Source organism: Pleurodeles waltl, chromosome 1_1, assembly GCF_031143425.1.
Source record: "Pleurodeles waltl isolate 20211129_DDA chromosome 1_1, aPleWal1.hap1.20221129, whole genome shotgun sequence".
Taxonomy (NCBI): Eukaryota; Metazoa; Chordata; class Amphibia; order Caudata; family Salamandridae; genus Pleurodeles; species Pleurodeles waltl.
This window is the reverse complement of record NC_090436.1, coordinates 398270659-398290365: the sequence shown is the minus strand read 5'-3', so window position 1 is coordinate 398290365 and position 19707 is coordinate 398270659. Positions and strand designations below refer to the sequence as shown.

Genomic DNA, 19707 nt, shown 5'->3' with positions numbered 1-19707 from the left:
TCTTGCCTTTTGCCTTCTTCCTTTTTTGCGTTTGTTGTTTCTTTTTTTTGCATTCTTTCTTCCCTTCTTTCATTTCTTCCATCTTGCCTTACTTCCTTCTTTCTTTCTTTGTTTCTTTTGTTCTTTCTTGCCGTCTGTATTTCTTTCTTTCATTCTGCCCTACTTTATCTATGTTTATTCTTTCTTTCTTTCTTTTGTTCTTTTTTCTTGCCTTCTTTCTTTCTTGCATTTTTCCTTCACACCTTTCTTCTCAAAGGCAAGAGGCTAGAAGTCAGTGCCAGAATGATTGCAAGTGCTCCTTTACCAAATGTGTATGTAATTGGTTTATCCATGATTGGCATATTTGGTTTATTAGCAAGTCCCTAGTACAGTGCACTAGAGGTGTCCAGGGCCTGTAAATCAAATGCTACTAGTGGGCCTGCAGCACTGGTTGTGCCACCCACATAAGTAGCTCTGTAATCATGTCTCAGACCTGCCACTGCAGTGTCTGTGTGTACAGTCTTAACTGTAAATTCGACTTGGCAAGTGTACACAATTGCCAGGCCTAAACCTTCCCTTTTCTTACATGTCAGACACCCCTAAGGTAGGCCCTAGGTAGACCCAAGGGCAGGGTGCATGTATGGTTAAGGTAGGACATATAGTAATGTGTTTTATATGTCCTGACAGTGAAATATTGCTAAATCCGTTTTTCACTGCTTTTCACTGTTGCAAGGCCTGTTCCTCTCATAGGTTAACATGGGGGCTACCTTTAAATCTGATTCCCTTTGGGAGCGGATGGACATGTGGAGTTTGATGTCTCTGCGCTCACAATTTAAAAATATTATTTTAGTTAAGTTGATTTTAAGATTGCATGTTTAAAAATGCCACTTTTAGAAAGTGAGCATTTTTTTTCTTATACCATTTCTGCGACTCTGCCTGTTTGTGGATTCCCTGTCTGGGTCAGTTTGACAGTTGGGCTGGTTGCACCTCACACTAGACAGTGACACAAAGGGAGCTGGGGTGTAGTCTGCATTTCCTAATGAGCCATCTGTGCTAGGAGGGTGGGGAGGAGTGGTCACTCACACCTGAGAGGGCTGTGCCTGCCCTCACACAATGCAGTCTCCAACCCCCTGGTGAGTTTCTTGGGCCTGGCCTGGGCAAGGCAGGATTTCACATTCAAGAGAGACTTTGCTTTGAAGTAGGCCTACTTCAAAGGAGAAATTGGTTATAAGAAGGGCACCCAAAACTACAGACTTAAGAACACTTCTGGAAACCAAGAGGAATCTCTGCCTGGAGAAGAGCTGAAGAGCTGAGAAAGAAGAGCTGCCCTGCCTGTGACTGTGCTTTGCGGAGCTATCCTGCAGTTGCTGCTTCTGCCAGAGTAAGAGGGCAAAGACTGGATTTTGTGTTCCTTCCATCTTGTGAAGATCTCCAAGGGCTTGATTTAGAGCCTGCCTCCTGTTGTTTGAAGTCTCAGGGACAGCAAAGAGTTCTCTCTGAAAACACCTGGAGTCTCTGGAGAGACTCCTACTCTGCCCTGTGGTGCCCATCCAGTTCCTGGGACCCTGAAAGGAGAAGCTGGCACCCTAAGAGGAAGAAATCCTGTGCGGGGAAAAGATAGACGCAACTCTGATCTGCGGCTGGGAAATCAACGCTCGCCTGTAATGTGACCGAAGAATTGATGCACGGAGCTGGAGAAATGACGCGCAGCATCGCTGATGGAGTCTGGGAGACCGCAACCTGTGCTGCGTGGTTTTCGCATCATCGTGCGGCTGGATTTCTGGCGCAAACACCGTTGGGTGTGTAAAAATGACGCAAGGCCTGCCCGGACCCGAGAGTCCTGACCGGATTGACGCAACGCTTTCCTGCGGAGACAAGAAATGACACGCCCGACCCAACAAAAGGAAAAATAATACAAGGTCTCGCTTGTGAGTTAAATCGACGCATCGCAAGCCCTTTTTGACGCACACTCGCCCGTGCAGGGTTATTTTTGACGCACCCAAGGTGTGTGTTTAAAACTACATAAAGCCTCCTTTTGCTTTTTAACTGCTAACTTGATTTTTGTTGTTTGGTCTTGTTTTGTTTAGATAAATATTTTCTATTTTTCTATACCTGTGTTGTGTCATGTTGTAGTATTTTCATTAAGTTACTGCGTGTGTTGGTACAAATACTTTACACCTAGCACTCTGAAGTTAAGCCTACTGCTCGTGCCACGCTACCAAGGGGGTAAGCAGGAGTTAGCTGAGGGTGATTCTCTTTTACTTGCTTGGACAGGGGGTAACCTGACTGCCAACCAAAGACCCCATTTCTAACATTAGTAATAATATTTCTCAAGTGGATTTTTTTCTTCTATTTTATTTGTTTATTTAAGTGATATTTTATCTTAAATAGTTTGTATTTTTCAGGTGGGTGTTTCTTGTGTGATTGTTTGTAGGGAAAGAAGTGAATTGAATTTTAAATATTTTGTAAAAAAGTATTTGTATTTTTATTTTTTTCAATAAATCATTTTTATTAATTGTATTAATTTTCTTCACAGCCGTTAAAACAGTTTGTTTCATTTCCATGTTGTCGATAGTAACCTGGACCAATACATTAGTTCTTTCTTTACAGTCCCTTCACCCATCTCCCTCAAGTCCATGGTAAGCCCACCACCAGCCCCCGACCTTTGTGTGCTTCGTGGGCAGCCCCATGCTTGATATATCAGTTGTTCCATTTTGGCAAACCATTCCACTCCTCTATTTAAGTATATTTTGTATGCATTTTTATAGAAATTTTTTATTACAAATATGTTGTTGTTAGGTAGTTCAATGTTTTCTACAAAATAAGAGTTTCAGTAGTTTGTGTAATCCTCACGGAGTTCAACACTTTTCCTACTGCTGTTAACATTAGAGTGAAAATACTAAATGTAATCCTTCTGAAGCCACACATTTTCCATACTGTTGTTTAGAGTGGAGTGGGAATAGTACGTTTAAGCCCTCCAAAGTTCAAATTAAAACATAAGTACTATTTCAGTCCCTTTGTTATTTTTAGCCCTACCTACTCTATGAGATTCTTTGGTGTTTTGCAAGAAGTTCAGCCTGCGGGAAGGCAACTAGAATGGTCATATTTGGTCATGAGGCAATTAAAATCAGATATTAGTGTTAAATACTCGGATCAGTCCTTCAGTTTGCTGAGAAGAGCTTGAAACCAAAACATTTCCAATTTTCTGCAATTTTTTGGGTTACATTAATATTTGTATCATCAAAAGAAATAAAGTTTTCCTTTCATTTTGGATTTTTCTTCTGTTCAGATTCATGTATATTTCATAAATAAATATAATAATATTTAAAGTCCAGTCCAAATAAGTTTGAATATTATATGCTTTTAAAGATGTGACGCGACAGATCTCTCACGACCCCTTAATACATTGGGGCACATTAACATAAAACAATTAAATATTCCATTTTTCTTTCTCAGTACCTTTTCCCTTTAGATGGGATCATCATGCTTTAAGATTTACTTTTCACCACCTCCAGCACAAAAAGAATGCTTAGATATCATTTGTAGAGATAAATATACCCAAATATTTGATTGTTTTATAATTTACATATGTGCTTATTACGTGTGAAAAACATGTTAGAAGAACACTTAACCCGGTATTCTGCATATTTATTGGTTTCAGTAAACAGTACAACAGCTGAATAAACTAACCCAACATACACTGGGTTTAATTTAATTACAAATAAGTGACGCTGATGGAAGGCGGTGCAACTTTACCATATAACTGGTAAACTCAATTAATAAATAGCTGGCTGCCTTTGACAATATTTATTTGTGAATACCTTTGACAATATTTATTTGTGAATATACCATTTCTAGTTTTCTGACTATACAGGGAGTGCAGAATTATTAGGCAAATGAGTATTTTGACCACATCATCCTCTTTATGCATGTTGTCTTACTCCAAGCTGTATAGGCTCGAAAGCCTACTACCAATTAAGCATATTAGGTGATGTGCATCTCTGTAATGAGAAGGGGTGTGGTCTAATGACATCAACACCCTATATCAGGTGTGCATAATTATTAGGCAACTTCCTTTCCTTTGGCAAAATGGGTCAAAAGAAGGACTTGACAGGCTCAGAAAAGTAAAAAATAGTGAGATATCTTGCAGAGGGATGCAGCACTCTTAAAATTGCAAAGCTTCTGAAGCGTGATCATCGAACAATCAAGCGTTTCATTCAAAATAGTCAACAGGGTCGCAAGAAGCGTGTGGAAAATCCAAGGCGCAAAATAACTGCCCATGAACTGAGAAAAGTCAAGCGTGCAGCTGCCACGATGCCACTTGCCACCAGTTTGGCCATATTTCAGAGCTGCAACATCACTGGAGTGCCCAAAAGCACAAGGTGTGCAATACTCAGAGACATGGCCAAGGTAAGAAAGGCTGAAAGACGACCACCACTGAACAAGACACACAAGCTGAAACGTCAAGACTGGGCCAAGAAATATCTCAAGACTGATTTTTCTAAGGTTTTATGGACTGATGAAATGAGAGTGAGTCTTGATGGGCCAGATGGATGGGCCCGTGGCTGGATTGGTAAAGGGCAGAGAGCTCCAGTCCGACTCAGATGCCAGCAAGGTGGAGGTGGAGTACTGGTTTGGGCTGGTATCATCAAAGATGAGCTTGTGGGGCCTTTTCGGGTTGAGGATGGAGTCAAGCTCAACTCCCAGTCCTACTGCCAGTTCCTGGAAGACACCTTCTTCAAGCAGTGGTACAGGAAGAAGTCTGCATCCTTCAAGAAAAACATGATTTTCATGCAGGACAATGCTCCATCACACGCGTCCAAGTACTCCACAGCGTGGCTGGCAAGAAAGGGTATAAAAGAAGGAAATCTAATGACATGGCCTCCTTGTTCACCTGATCTGAACCTCATTGAGAACCTGTGGTCCATCATCAAATGTGAGATTTACAAGGAGGGAAAACAGTACACCTCTCTGAACAGTGTCTGGGAGGCTGTGGTTGCTGCTGCACGCAATGTTGATGGTGAACAGATCAAAACACTGACAGAATCCATGGATGGCAGGCTTTTGAGTGTCCTTGCAAAGAAAGGTGGCTATATTGGTCACTGATTTGTTTTTGTTTTGTTTTTGAATGTCAGAAATGTATATTTGTGAATGTTGAGATGTTATATTGGTTTCACTGGGAATAATAAATAATTGAAATGGGTATATATTTTTTTTTGTTAAGTTGCCTAATAATTATGCACAGTAATAGTCACCTGCACACACAGATATCCCCCTAACATAGCTAAAACTAAAAACAAACTAAAAACTACTTCCAAAAATATTCAGCTTTGATATTGATGAGTTTTTTGGGTTCATTGAGAACATGGTTGTTGTTCAATAATAAAATTAATCCTCAAAAATACAACTTGCCTAATAATTCTGCACTCCCTGTAGATAGGAATAACCTGATATTGGCAGACAGATACGCACTGTGAATTCTGCTTAGAATACATGACATTGAAACGCTGTGCAGGGCACCAGAATAACTTCTGCTGACCAGTCATTCCTATGCAGGAATTAACGACCTCATAGATGTCTCACTAAGTCCTGTTGATGATGTTGAAAGAAATCATGGGTCTCATCCTTTTTCCAGGTCACTGTTGTAGTTAGGCACAAATAAAAGCTAACTAGGACCCTTCCAAGTAAGACATTAAACAACATGGATGTCATTTAGGGGTTGGGGCCACAGCTGCGACCCCTGGCTTGCCCTTTGCGACCAGTGGCACTGTGTTTGCGACCCTTGGCCTCAGAGGTTTCAAATTTAGTGCCAGGAACACAGTGACAGCTCGTCCTTATAATTTGAGGAGGATCAGGACTGCTGTCTCCCCACAGTTGAGTGATCTGGGGCCAGATGTAGGTACAAAGCAAATTGCAACTTGCAATTTGCGAGTCCGAGCGACTCGCAAATTGCAACTCACAATTTGCTATGCAGAACGGCGTCTCAGACACCGTTTGCGAGTCGCTATGGGGTCACAAATTGCGGCCCCATAGCGAATATGGGCACTCACTGACATGGAGGCCTGCTGTAGTCAGACCTCCATGTCCGTGACTGCTTGCTAATAAAGCAGTTTGTTTTTTTCAAGTGTAGCCCGTTTTCCTTAAAGGAAAACGAGCTGCACTTAAAAAAAAAAAATCCGAAACCTTTTGTTTCGGTATTTTTTCAGGGCAGGTAGTGGTCCATTGGACCACTACCTGCCCTGAAAAAATATTTTGGGGTCCATTCACAAAGGGGAAGGGGTCCCATGGGGACCCCTTCCAATTTGCGAGTGGGTTACCATCCACTTCAAGTGGATGGTAACTGCGACTCCATTTGCGACCGCATACGCGGTCACAAATGGAATTGCATACCACTGCGAGTCGCAAATAGGAAGGGAACACCCCTTCCAATTTGCGAGTCGGAAATGCATTTTGCGAGTCGGTCCCGACTCGCAAAATGCATTTCTGCATAGGAAACTCCGGTTTGCGACTCGCAAATGGCAATTTTTGCCGTTTGCGAGTCGCAAACTGGTTCCTACATCTGGCCCCTGATGTCGTCTGTGGCCACTATCAAGGCTGTTTCCGTGCTGTGGTTGCCGTGAAAGTCAGATTGGGAAGCGTTGAGCAAGCCATTTCCTTCCAGGTGTTCTGTGAGCTGGAGGTTGATGGACTTCTCCAGGACTTTGGCGGTGTATAGGAGCAGAGCAATGGGGTGGTAACTTTTGAGTTTGCTGGGGTTGGTGGGGGGCAGCTTCAGAAGGGTGCTGACCTCTGTGCCTTTCCATTCGTTGGGGAAGGTTTCTGTGGTGATGGAAGAGTTGAGGATGTTAGTGAGTTCTGCACCTATTTCTTTAGTTCGCAGGTTGAAAAGATGATGGGTGCCCCGGAGTAGATAGAGGACATGATAGTTGGGGTGGCCAATATGGTGAGCAGTGTATAAGAGGTGATAGCTTGGTTGGTGTGCGTGGGGTGGGGGTCGAGGTTGTTGTGGTTCACTTATGTGGGTTGAAGTTATTGTAGATGGTGGCTATATTGCTGTGGAAATAGTCCAATAAGGGTTTGCAGAGTTCTTGGAAGAGGCAGATGGTGTTCTCGGTGGCTGACAGGCTGGAAAATTATTTGACTATATTGAAGAGTTCCCTCATGCGGTTGGTGCTCATTTCGATGCAGTTCGTGAGGGCTGCTCTCTTAGTGTCCTTGAGGCATTGGTGGTAGTTTTTGAGGGTTGCTTTGTAAGCCGCTTGATCGGAGGTGCTTTTGGTGGTGCACCATTCGTTCTCTAGTCATTTGTAGTTTAGTGTGATAGTTCTGAGTTTGGGGGTGTACCAGCTGGCTTGTCTTGATGTTTTGTCAGAGCATTTGATGATCCAGGTGGAGAAGTTCAGGACGGCCTGCTCTAGGTCTGACCCGGCTTCAGGTTGAATGGTGCTGAGGGCCTGCATCTTCTAGGTCTCTGTCACTTTGTCCTAGCTGCAGTGGATGGTGTTGGGGGGCTTGATGGTGCTGTTCGGGGTGCCTGTGATGGTGAAGTGGACGATGATGTGGTTGGGCCAGGTGATCTCTATGGTGTGGCTGTACTTGACTCTGTCACTGGATGTGAATATCAGGTTCAGTTTGTGTCCTGCTTTGTGTGTGGGGTCAGTGACCAGTTGGGTGAAGCCGAAGTTGTTCCTGCTCTACAGGAGGGTGGTGGTGTTGGTGTTATTGAGGTGGAAGTCAAAAGCACCAAATAGGATGTAGAGTCTGTGGTCGATGGCTACGGAGGCGATGAAGTTGGAGATGGCATCGCAGAAGGTGGGCCAGGGTCCAGGAGGGTAGCAGGTGAGGGTGCCTCTGATGGTAGTCTTAGCCTTGGGTGGAAGTAGGAAGTTGAGGTGTCCCATGGTAGGTATGGGGTTGTCTTCGGTGGTGATGTATCGGATGGTTTCCTTGTGGATGAAGGCGATGCCTCCCTCCCATGTTTGTTTGTGCAATCCCGGTGTATCATCTTGTAGCCGTCTGCCATTGCGATGGCTATGTTGGGATTTGAGGAGGTGGTGAGCCACATCTCGGTAATGAAGATAACCTCGGGGGTGAAGGTGGCGATAGTGTCCCAGATCTCCAATTACGTTTGCAGAGTGATTGGGTGCTGAGTAGAATGCACTGAAGACGTTCCAGAGGACTTGCCGTCTTCCGAGGAAGTGTGGCATGGGATCCAGTGTGGGCGGGCGGTCTTGTGTTGCAGGAGAAGCAGCAGTGTTGACAGGTAAAAGGTCTTTCTGTTTTGCTGGAGGAGAAGGCGCAGTAGTTGTTCGGAACTCGGTGGAGGAGTAGCGGTGGATGGTCAGAGGGCCAGGGTTCCTGGTGCTGGGCGGTGTCCAGGCACGAATGGAAGCAGACAAACTTGCCTTAGGTGCCTTCGGTGTGCTGGCAGCGCACCTGCTGAGCATGTCCACTGCACGGCTGTGCTGCAGCCTCTATTAAGCAGATCATCGGGGAGGGAGGTGTGCGGCTTAAAGTGGGAGGGGCAGTGGATGGTAAAAAACAGGTGGGAAGGGAGCTGCGTGAAAAAGGAGAGGTGGGAGAAACCGTGCAAAAACAACAATGAACAATGAAGTACAATGACAATGTCAAATACAAGTCCTATGCTATACAAATGCAACTATACGAGCAAATGATAATAAAGACACCAAGGAATTATTAGGGAGATACCACAAAGGAGACAGCAGGAGTTACCAGATATACAAAGGAGACAACAGAAGGGGAATAATATCTTATTCACCATTAGTGTAATAAAAATGGAGTACAGTTAACAGGAATATGACACTCCATGGCAGCTGAGGGAAGAAAAAAATGCTTTTAAGTGCATGTTGTGTGAATGCTTGCGTGTGAGAGTGTGTTTATGTGAGAGAGAGAGTGTATGTAACTGTGAATTTGTATGCATGTGTATGTGAGTGAAAGTGGAGGTCAGACGGCATGTGATATCACTACTGCTACCCCTGGCATTTCACGTCCATGTTAAAATGTTCTTTTATGCCCATTCCAAAATCTATACTGCTTTTTTTTTCTTTTGCCACCAGCAGCATTCTGGATTGATTACGGTAAGCCTCTAATATGTTTACAGTCACATACAAGTTATTCTATTTATGAAGTTGTTATGTATCTTGTGCTTACTTTTTCATTAATGAGTAGTCTTGGATTTCATTTTGTTGAATGTATTATATTATGTATAATGTACCAAACTTGGTCAATATGCAGTCTCTTTGATACAAGCAGAAGCAGAGATATTTTTATCGAGTTAGAAAATTATAAATGTGCTTTTCCTAACATTAAAAATCAAAGAACAAAGTAAAGATAACATAAGAACAATGCACACAACTTTACACGTACAGTATAGCTGTAAAATAAATTACAAAAGGCATTCAAATATGGTTAACTCATTAGGTCAAGATCTAAGAACCGGGGCACAACAATTTCAAATAATATGAGTGTGTCAGAGATATACAAGAGTCAGAGTCTAGATGACCTGTCTTGTGTGAGCGAAGGACTAAGAAATTAAAAGAAACTTGAAGAGAGCAGAGAGGGAGGAAATGTAGTGCAGCTAACTAGAGAGCTGGAAGGAGAGACTGACAGATAGTATGCAAGAGGGACAGAGGGCAAGAGAGTGTGAAAAAATATATATGCAGCTATAAAGGTTTTCCGTGGAACAGGGGGAACCACCAAGATGCCCTGGATGGTGCCCTGGATAAATTGATGGTGGAACTGTGGATCCACCCAGCATGAAAAAAATGGGTGGGCCGGGGCATTGCTCAAACATGGGGTTGGCAGCTCACGAGGTTTGGTTAACACACATATGCTTTTTTCTCACTTATGCACCAAGAGACTTTCAGGTGTTTGTTGCTCTATGAAAACATGCATTACTACAACATAACAATGCTGTGTAACATGTAATCGAGTCTGCGGACTAGGAAGGAAGTCCTGGCCTCATAGCTAGGAGCACGGGTCCACAGTTTGAAAGGAAAAGCTGTAGACTTGCTGCTTTTTACTAAAGCTGAGTTCAGTATCAACAATCCCCTAAAAATTAAACGTGGTCCCAGAGCACGCCAAGTGGGACGTTAAAATGTGATTAAGGGTTTTAATGTTTAAGGGTCTCCTAATGTGTTGGTTTTCCCTGGCTTGCTTCTAAGGCTGCAGACCTGACATACAGAAAATGGTGCAGGAAGTCCACAGCCATAAACACTAGACTGCAGACTCGATCCACTTAAGGTAGTCCTCAGGGTGTGCAGTCTAATTATTGAGGCCATGGACTGAGGGGCTTATCTTATGTGTATCACGGTAGGTGTACTTGTCAAGGTCGTGGACTGCAAGCGCCATTTTAGGTATGTGGAGTACTGTTAACAATGCTGAGAAACCTTTGCCGGGAGAGTAGGATTTAGTGGAAACAGGATTGCAAAAACTAACACCTGCGGTTGACCTTAAGTCTGAGGCTTGGCACTCGTAATGCTACAGTAATGCCACACTCGTTATTTAGGGTACCCTATAGCATTGTTAATTTAGTGTGCGATATCACCCTAATAGTTTTCACTTGGGACTCAAACAGAGCTTAGTATCAGGGAAACCAACCCACATCCTAATCCTTGCTGATTATGGGGCGTGCCTGTTAGTTGCCTTTAAGTTAACGTTCTGTATCTCCTTCAATGTAGTTCAATACCTTGTTGTTTAAAGCCGAAATGTACAGGTGTCGTTACTCCTCAGTCCATGATGGAACCTGTCCTGTGCTGCGGATGCCACATTTTTAATTGAAATAGTTGATCAAGGCATCAAAAAATGCACTTGATACATTTATGGTGGTATAACCTCAGCGCCAGCTTTTGCGGTGGTGGTGCCTGGTGCAAAAACAATTTTTGGCATCCTCCATGGCCACATTCTTCACGGATTTCCTCACTACCACCCTCCAATGATGCCCCTCATCTCTCCATAACCCATCTCTCGCATTCATTTCAATTGTTTCATAGCGTTACTCTTACCAGTGTAGAGTGTCAGAGCACTGTACATCACAGACACTTTATACAGAGACAGAGAATCATACCTGTGTAAATCATTCTACAGGAAATGTTACATAAGACAGTGAGGATCACAAGCTGTAGGAATCTCATGCCAGCCATACTAGTAGGCAGTATATTTTTTTAAGAGTGCTCGGTGTGGAGAAGCACAAACTCAGGATTTAAAACGCAACTCAGTAGTTGAGGTTAGCTATTTTTTTTATTTTTTTTATAAAAATGAATGTAATTCTACCCTGTCAAAACTTTTTTAACAACACTAAGATGATGAAAGATTAAGGAAACACTTAACGTTGAAGTTTGCCTGTAGCTCTCTGATGACAGTTCATAGGTCACCGTGCTATGTTAGGATTGTAACTTCTCAACTGTAAGGAACAGAAGGATCTCTTTGACAAGTACACTAACCCAGCAAGCAATTCACATAAAACACAGTTCCGTGATTTGCATGGTGCGTGTCCTTTGCAGCAGCCTGCACCATACTGGCCCTCTGCTACTTTTTGCAGGGTGAAAACTGCCACTAGACGAAACTCCGAGCAGGAACATTAATCACTTGAGTAATCGTGACATTTTTATTGTTGCCGGAAAACTGTTTGACACACAAACTCTGCAGTGGGTGTTTTTAACCATAAAAGTTACTTGTAAACAAAGCACCCCTCCTCCCCCAGGACGTCAGCGCCTGGTGCGGCTACACCGGTCGTAACGCCTTAAAGCTTGTCCTGAATAACATTGTTCTAATTAAAAAAAACAATAAGTAAGGCGCTCTTTGGAACTTCATGTTAAAACGTTGGCTGGTGAAAATGCCTACAGCTTATGGACTATGTGTCAAGATATTTTTGTCCTTTTAAATACCAACACGTATAAGTCCTGTCTGTGTTACTATTCCTTAAAGCACCGCGATATGAGTGACATTTTCAAATTCTTCAATAAGCATACTTCCCGCAAATGTAGACTGCTGTAGCCATGTGCTAGAGAGAGCAGTGCCTCCATAAACACCTTTGATGCCTTTTCTTTGTAGAATCTTCACTCAGTGAGCTGAGGTGGCTTGGGAAGGAATGGTGTGTGACTCTGTGGCCTAAGGCCAGCAGTGACATAATGACACTGACAAGGCCAAGAATCCTCTGTCCCTGCACGCCTAATTGGAAACATCAGAGGGCCTGTTAAACTTTTTCCTAAGTGGTAGCTGTCGACATTTTCCTGGGCATCCAATACTATTCTAATGTTATCTGAGAAGGTAGTATATTTGACCAGGGAGAGGAAGGTATGCCCTGGAGAAGATGCCTAGGCAGGGAACAGCTTGCAGACTGGCTGCGGCCTGACTGGGGGAGAACTGTCTGGTCCTCCACATTGTGGGTGCCGGGCTGGGCCTGTGCCCTCTACTTAAACCCATATCTAAGGGGAATGTTATTGAGTAGGGTTTCACTTCCAGTAAAATGGGGCCCATTGTTCTTGCACCTAGTAATTTTGAGTTTTGGAACACTGGGCCACCTAAGATCGTCCGAAGCAGTTTCCCCACTAGAAAACTGCTCTGGCTGACTTGTAATCGGCCCCATATCAAGCTGTTGTCAGGTGGTAGCAGTTATTCATTAATTGCGTAAGCTTTCTAACATTGTGCTGTGGCCCGTCGCAGTAGAGAAATCTTGAACCTCCCTGCACAGCCGACGAGGGATCTTGGGATATGTCCTTTGAGGGGTACCTCTGGTGTTCAGCTATCTGGTTAATGTGAAATCGAGAAGCTTCCATTGGATCCATGTTTCCCACCTTCTGGCAGACTGACAGAAGATGTTTATACTGGCCGTTATTTGTAAGATAGTGGTAGACTTTTGCATATCTAACCAACTGACTACAGTTTGTTTTTCGAAACAGACTTGTATATGAATTGTAGCTGTGTACATGTGGCCACTTGTGGGGAAGCTTTATCTTATTGTCTGAGGAGTACTCCAGGGGCTGAAACTTTGGGGGTATGTGAAAGAGCATGTGTATGTGCATCTATGCCACTCTACTCTATGACACAACACTGTACAATACTCTAATCCACTCTACTCTACACCTCTCAATGCTACTCCACTCTTTTCCACTCTATGCCACTCCACAACACTCTGCCACTCCACAACACTCTATAACCCTTTCCATGACACTCTACTCCACTCCACAACAATCTACTACTGCCTTCACCACAACACGTTACTCGACTGTAGACATCTCTCTCTATGCCAAAGCATGCCAGTTTACACCACTCTACACTACTCCACTCCACGACTACTCCACTGTAGGCCACTCCACTCTATGACACTCTATGCAATGCCGCTTTATGACACTCTATGCCATTCCACTGTACGCCACTTTACTCCACTCCACAACACCCCACTCCTCTTCCTTCAACACCATTCCACAACACACAATGCCACTCCACTCTACTCTACTCAATTGCACTCTGCTCCAATCCACTCTACACCACTCCACGACACTCTAGGTCACTATATTACATTCCACTGTACGCCACTCCATGCCACTCTCCTCTCTGCCACTAACATTTAGCCATGCTGAATAGTCATGCTGAACAGCACCTACGCTAGTGTACAAATGTCAAAAACACATTGGGAAAGCCAATAGCTCTTACGTAGGTTAGACCTAGTGGCTTTGCCAATGCTTGTTATGTTTTCAATTACTTCAACATGTGTCGTTTTCAAATGCTTTAATGGAGAAACTGTTACTTTCGTCCTCCGTACAACATAAATTAGTATCCTTGTGGACATCAAGTTAGAAAAGTAAGTATACACTTGGAAAATCTGTGGCCGGTTGGTATGTGATAGCAGAACAATACCACATAATAGCAGAAACTATGAATTTGTTTTGTTTTTTACTGTTACATGATTTTGGATGGGCTATTAACGTGAGCAGCATGTCAAACGTAAATATTGTTTTGGAAGGCATGCCATTTCCAATTGTTAATTTTAAGTGTGATGTTAGCCAAGCCATTTTGATGTAGTAAAACTATATAATATATATTATAGCTGTGTTCAGGCAGCCCTCTTCACCTGTTGGTTTGTTGTTATGGCATTCACATTGCTTCACTACAGCCTTCAGCATCAGGCAGTGGATCAGCCCACATCAAACATTGGTTAACTTCACTGCGAGCGATGGCATTCTGCTCTTTCACGCGTTGGTATGGCATCTGCACACAAAGTAGTTCCCATCAGTGCCAGAAACCACTTTGCCAATGTATGCTTTCTGAGACAAAAAAATATTTTTGCTATTTCCAGTGTTTCTTTTAACATTGACTTGGCCCCGGCATCTGCCACAACAATGTTTTGTAAAAAGCAAGGCAAAACAAAGCAAATGTTGACAGTTAAAAAAGGAAGGCAGCCATTGCCAGACAGATTGGCTTTGCAAGTGTTTTTTTCTGTTGGGTACTGCTTAAGTGTGCAATTGAAAAAAAAATCTGCTATGAATCCAGGAATTTTGTCAACCACACAATTATCCGAGGGGCGCATGCATTCCGCTTCAGAGAATTAATGTAACTAGATGATGGGACAGTCCTTAAATGTTTCATGAGTTGCTCTTCATAACTACCCATCAAACCTATAGGTTTTTGGTGCTACATTGGAAACTTGTGCTGCAGATGTACTATTTTGCCCCAGTGTTAGTATATCATTGTGTAGTGAAACACCTGGACTCTGGTAGGTTAAGTTGTACTAGCTTCCTACCATTGCACACTTGCAGAATGGTTGCAGTATGGTGCTGTTACCGGTCTCTACTGTAGACAACACTGGTCTAACTTACACGAGTTCTGTGTCTCACCACAGAGACCCCTTTCGCGATTACAAATTAGTTTTACATAACCAGGATCCCTGCATGTTACGGGAAATTGTGGAGTGATGCAATTCCAAACCTTAATGGCACCAACTCAAATTTAACATTTGCTTTTTGGTCAAATTGCCCGTCAGAGAATTCAAGGTGGAGCCATTTACATGATCCAACTTGTTATACGCCTGCTCAAGCCTCCTGTATACCACTGGGGGAATCCATCAGAACACGTGAAGTCAGTGCCTCTAGCAGTTCCTCCCACGTGGAGTCTGTTGCATTGATGCTGACTATAGGATTTCGTGCAGGGAACTGAAAGAGCCTCCACCTATCTCTTTGGCTCATCTCTTCCTACATGGCCTAAGGGCCTTTGGGAGAAAGATGGGAAGTGAACCTGATTAAAAAGGCTCGAGGGTTAGCTGCCTAAAACGAGCCAAGGAAGTTGGAACGATGGAGAGGAAGGCGTCCTGTCTGTTCCGTAAACTAATTGGTGTCTAACCTCAGTACAGGCTAGAGAATCCTAGCAGCTGTGGAGACAGCAGATAGAAAAGGGCCCTATCTGTCCCTCCCATTGCTTCTTTCCTCTACCCCTAAATAAAGAGACGAGGGGGACTCACTTCAGGCTTCCAGTTGTACAAATATGTATGCCAAAAAGATGCGACTATTGAAAGTTGATGGCTGCCACAAACGTTACAGGCTCCTGAGCCCAAAGAGTAGCTAGCTCACAAGGGCACTGGGGCGCATACCCCAGTGTCAAAGGTGAGGCGCCCTTACTGCGGGTAAAGCAAAGCAGATTCAGATCAAACGTTGGCTAAGCCAACAGGCTTGGCTATTTTACACATGAAAATGCTTCTTCATTCACTGGCACGTCTGTGGGACCGATTCACAAACTGCACTTTATGGTTCGTTTTGTTGTACTACAAAGTGTAAGTTTTGCATATATTGATATATGTGGCGTTCACACCCTGGCTGCAGGGCCCTCGCATCTGTAAGTATAGGTGTTAGTAGTAAGTGTGGGAGGGACGCAGGGAAGTGTGTGGGAATGGGGGCAGACCTCATACTAAGGAGAATGGGACTAGGGACGAGTAAGAGGGGTTTAGAGAGGGTCGGGGAGAGGTTTAGGAGGGATGTGACCCACTCTCACAAGAGTAAGCCAATTGCATTACTCTCTGTTTACGTTCTGCTGCTCCTACTGGAATCTAATTATTTAAAATAAGTACATTCAGGAGAGGAATGCCACTCTTTCGAATACGCAAAACATGAAATACATTTGTCACGTTTCTTTATTATGTTAGAATCTTATCTTCACCTTTGTGCTCAGAGTCATTAAGTGTCATAAAAAGATCTCAACAATCCTAGGAATACTTATAAGCCAATGGAGTTTTTTGTTTCAAAAGAAAATAAATGTGTCAATTTTTCCCGGGATTTCATGTCAGCATTATAATTACACTACAGCCCTATATATAAAATAGACATGTATTTGAATTAACGACTTGTCTGTTATACTAACTGTGTGAACTTATTACAAGGTTCTTATTGTCAAGGGCAAAGACCATATGATGTCACTTCCTATGATTTCACTGAGGTCAAAGGATAGATGATGTCACTTCTGCTACCCCTAGCATTTTGGTGAATCAACACCCAGGTTTGAATGTGAGAATGAGTCAACGGTTGGATGGAAGAACAAATGTGTGGATGAATAATGGGTGAGTGAGTGCATGGATGGAAAATGGATGAATCTGAGTAGGAAACGAGCAGGCAGAAGTAAGGAGAGTACTGCATGTGAAGTACTAGAATGCCAACCCTATAAGCCCTCTTCACATGTATTTAATATTGGCATTCCTATTGAATGAGGATACAGTTTATCTTAAGAGCTCTCTTAAAAAAGTCTTTAGCAGTCCTGCTCTCTCTGCTCGGGCTCTCATTACTTTCCCATTTGTGGACACATGAATGAATGGTGGAGGCCTACTGCGACCATCGATCATGGTCAATGGTCGTTATTGGGCAGCTCTGTACCCATGAACCACGCCAGCATGGGTAAGTGCACAGATCTGTGCTTAATTTAAGCCGGTGGGGGACACCCACACTTAATTTTGGGGACAGGCACTTATTTTTCCAGCATCATATATTTACTGAGTGCAAGAGAGCGCAAAACACAGTGATTGTAAAGACAGAGCAAGGAAAAAAAGTCAGCAAAACCATCACAAACAGAAAGCAGAAACCTGCAACTTCAAGAAAAAGGGGCAGGGAGTGTCAGGTAGTCATTTCATTGGTCTGGCCATGGCCTTCTGAGTAGAGCCTCGGGCACCGGCACTCCTTCTTTCGCAAATTAAGCACTGGCACAGATGGCTGCATCTTTCTTCTGCAGTACTAGGGAATAGGGCCACCAGTTGGGAGATCCGAAGACCACAAGTCCTGCCAGCAGTGACAGCTGGTGTCTGTCGGGCTGCACTGTGCCCAGGCTGTAGACCTGGTGTGAGCTAATCCCTTCCAGCTAGATTCGTGGCAGTGGGAGCATGTGCCACTGGTTGTTAGCTCAGGGTCGGTGCTGCTGCATGCACAAATGCTGTGTAGCTGTGCAAGCGGAACTAGTGTCTGCCCGCTTCAGCTGTGCACATAACAGAAATAGGAATTAAGTCAGTCAAATATAAGCTTTTTCCTAAGTACAAACACATTACAATGTTCAAGTGTTAGAGTTATTTACAAGGTGTCAAACTCTGAAGTAACCGTGAGTGCAGGCCATTTGCCCCTTCAATTGAAACACATGCATCTCTTCATTTAAAACAACTTATCAATGGCACAAAGGGACTCCTAGTGAGGGGTAGAAAGTCATCTAAATCTTTACATAAAGTGACAATGTGCCTGAATCGCAATTGGACTCTACTTGCCTGCTTATTCCTGCTGGTACTAAATACTATCTATCTCCTGCTCTATGCAGTGGAAAACATGGATGACTTTTTAAATTGATATTTTAAAAGCGTATTTTATTTAACTTTGCTTATTCCAACTAAGTATAAGAACGATCTACAATGAATAAATGAAGCTCAGGCTTCTAGAATGGACCCCAAGAAATGACCATCACTAAGGAACAAAGAAGGAGTTGACCAAGAGTAGAGAAAGGGAATAAAGGTTGAAAGGAGAGAGAGGAGAATCAGATAAAGCATAGTAAGATTTTGAAATTCAGACAATTTGAGTGTCATAACGTTGAGGTGGACAACAGAGAAATGATTTCAGTCACCAAGGTACAGAATAAGACGGTTTTCAAGGCTGGTTGTTGGCTTTATAGATTTAGCAAGTGATTGCTACAAGTCACGACTGCAAATACTCAGAACATCTGCTTGTATGCTTGAGTGTCTCAGCAAGTGTACTCTCAGCAAAGATTAGTTTCCTGATCATCAGATGTTTCCAGGGATTTCAATCAAGTTCCTTGGATATGCAGGTTTACACAAGTGTTGATATCTGCATGTGAGGCATTCATCTGTACGTTTCATTTTGTATCATAGTGGCACCAACAGTGTGCTTTTTAAGACCACAGCACATGGTTCTACTGATTGGATTTTTGTTATTTTGGTCTCAAATAATTTATTACATTTTACTGCTTTTTTCTAAGTTGGTGTGGGATTTTTCTTGTGTTGTGTTTTCACTTTATTACTATTTGAAATGCTGCATAAATAGTTTACACATTGCATCTAAGTTAGGCCTGACTGCTTTTGTGCCAAGCGACCAGAGTGTTAATCACAGGTTTATTTAGGGTTTACTTGACAGAGATTGTGGTTGTTGCTTGAGTAGGGTTTCACCCCTCCTCAGCCAGTGACCCAGTTGCCTACAGTCGGTGGCTGCGATGAGTGCCGTTTCTGTGCTGTGGTTCTTTCTGATTCCTGATTGTGTGGTCCAGGAGGTAGTGGAGATTAAGGTGGCTAGTGAGTTCTTTGTGGATGGTCTTTACAATTACTTTTGCCAGGTACGGAAGCAGGGAGATATGCCATAAGTTGGCCAGATGGCTTGAGTCAGCTGAAGCTTTCTTGAGGAGGATGCTGACTGATGCGTGCTTCCAGGAAGGTGGCGGAGGTGTTCAGTATATGGGTCAGTGCTACGCTAGTTGGTGATGCACTGAGGTTGAAAATGTGGTAGGGGCAAGGATCTGATGGGGCCATAGAGTTGATGGCCCACATGATTGAGGCTGTGTCTTCACTGGTGTGTGTCTTCCATCTGGTCAGGTGGTTGTCTTGATTGTTGATAGGCAGGTTGGTGAAGAGTTTGCTGGGATCTGGTTGGTGTCTGAAGTTACTGTAGATGTTCGTGATTTTACTGTTAAAGAAGTTGGCTAGGTCATCCCAGAGCTCTTGCGAGGGGGTGATGCTGTTGGTGGAGGCCATAGGTGTAGTGAAATCCTTGATAATCGAGAACATTTCTTTGCTGCTGTTGAGGCTTCCTTCAATGCTTTCCTCTAGTGCTTTTTTCTTGCCTTCTCTTATTTGCTGGTGGTAGCATCCGAGTGCAGTTCTGAAGGTGGTTTTGTCAGTGTCTCCTTGGATGTTTCTTCACTTTTTTCTAGATGTTTGTAGTGTCTTTTGGTGCCACTGAGGTCCTTTGAGTACAAACTAGAAGACACTTATTAAGAATACCATTTCTTCAATGCTCTGTTTGAAGTCAGTGGCAGTGAATAATTTGCACACCTAATGGCAGGAGAAGGAGGGGCTGGTTGATGATTTACTGTTGATCATGTGGTGATTTTAGAATCAAATTTCAGTTTGAGTGAAATGAAATGTCAATATAATAGTAATGTTTTGGGTGTAATTTGGTATTATGAGCATAACAGGAGATTAAATATTTTCTTATTACGGGCATGTTTTAACACCAGAATGCACCT

The 19707-nt window shown here is 43.3% G+C and overlaps 1 protein-coding gene across 2 annotated transcripts in view; it reads left to right on the top strand.

The window, feature by feature from the left end:
• Positions 1-19707, top strand: part of PDE8B (phosphodiesterase 8B) — a 900595-nt gene that overhangs the window by 122079 nt on the left and 758809 nt on the right. The window contains exon 2 of one of the 2 annotated variants that reach the window (XM_069223470.1): positions 9060-9077. The exons of the other annotated variant lie outside the window; for it this stretch is intronic. Coding sequence (XP_069079571.1) covers positions 9060-9077 — 18 coding nt within the window. The remainder of the gene's footprint in view (positions 1-9059; positions 9078-19707) is intronic. 2 annotated transcript variants of the gene reach the window in all.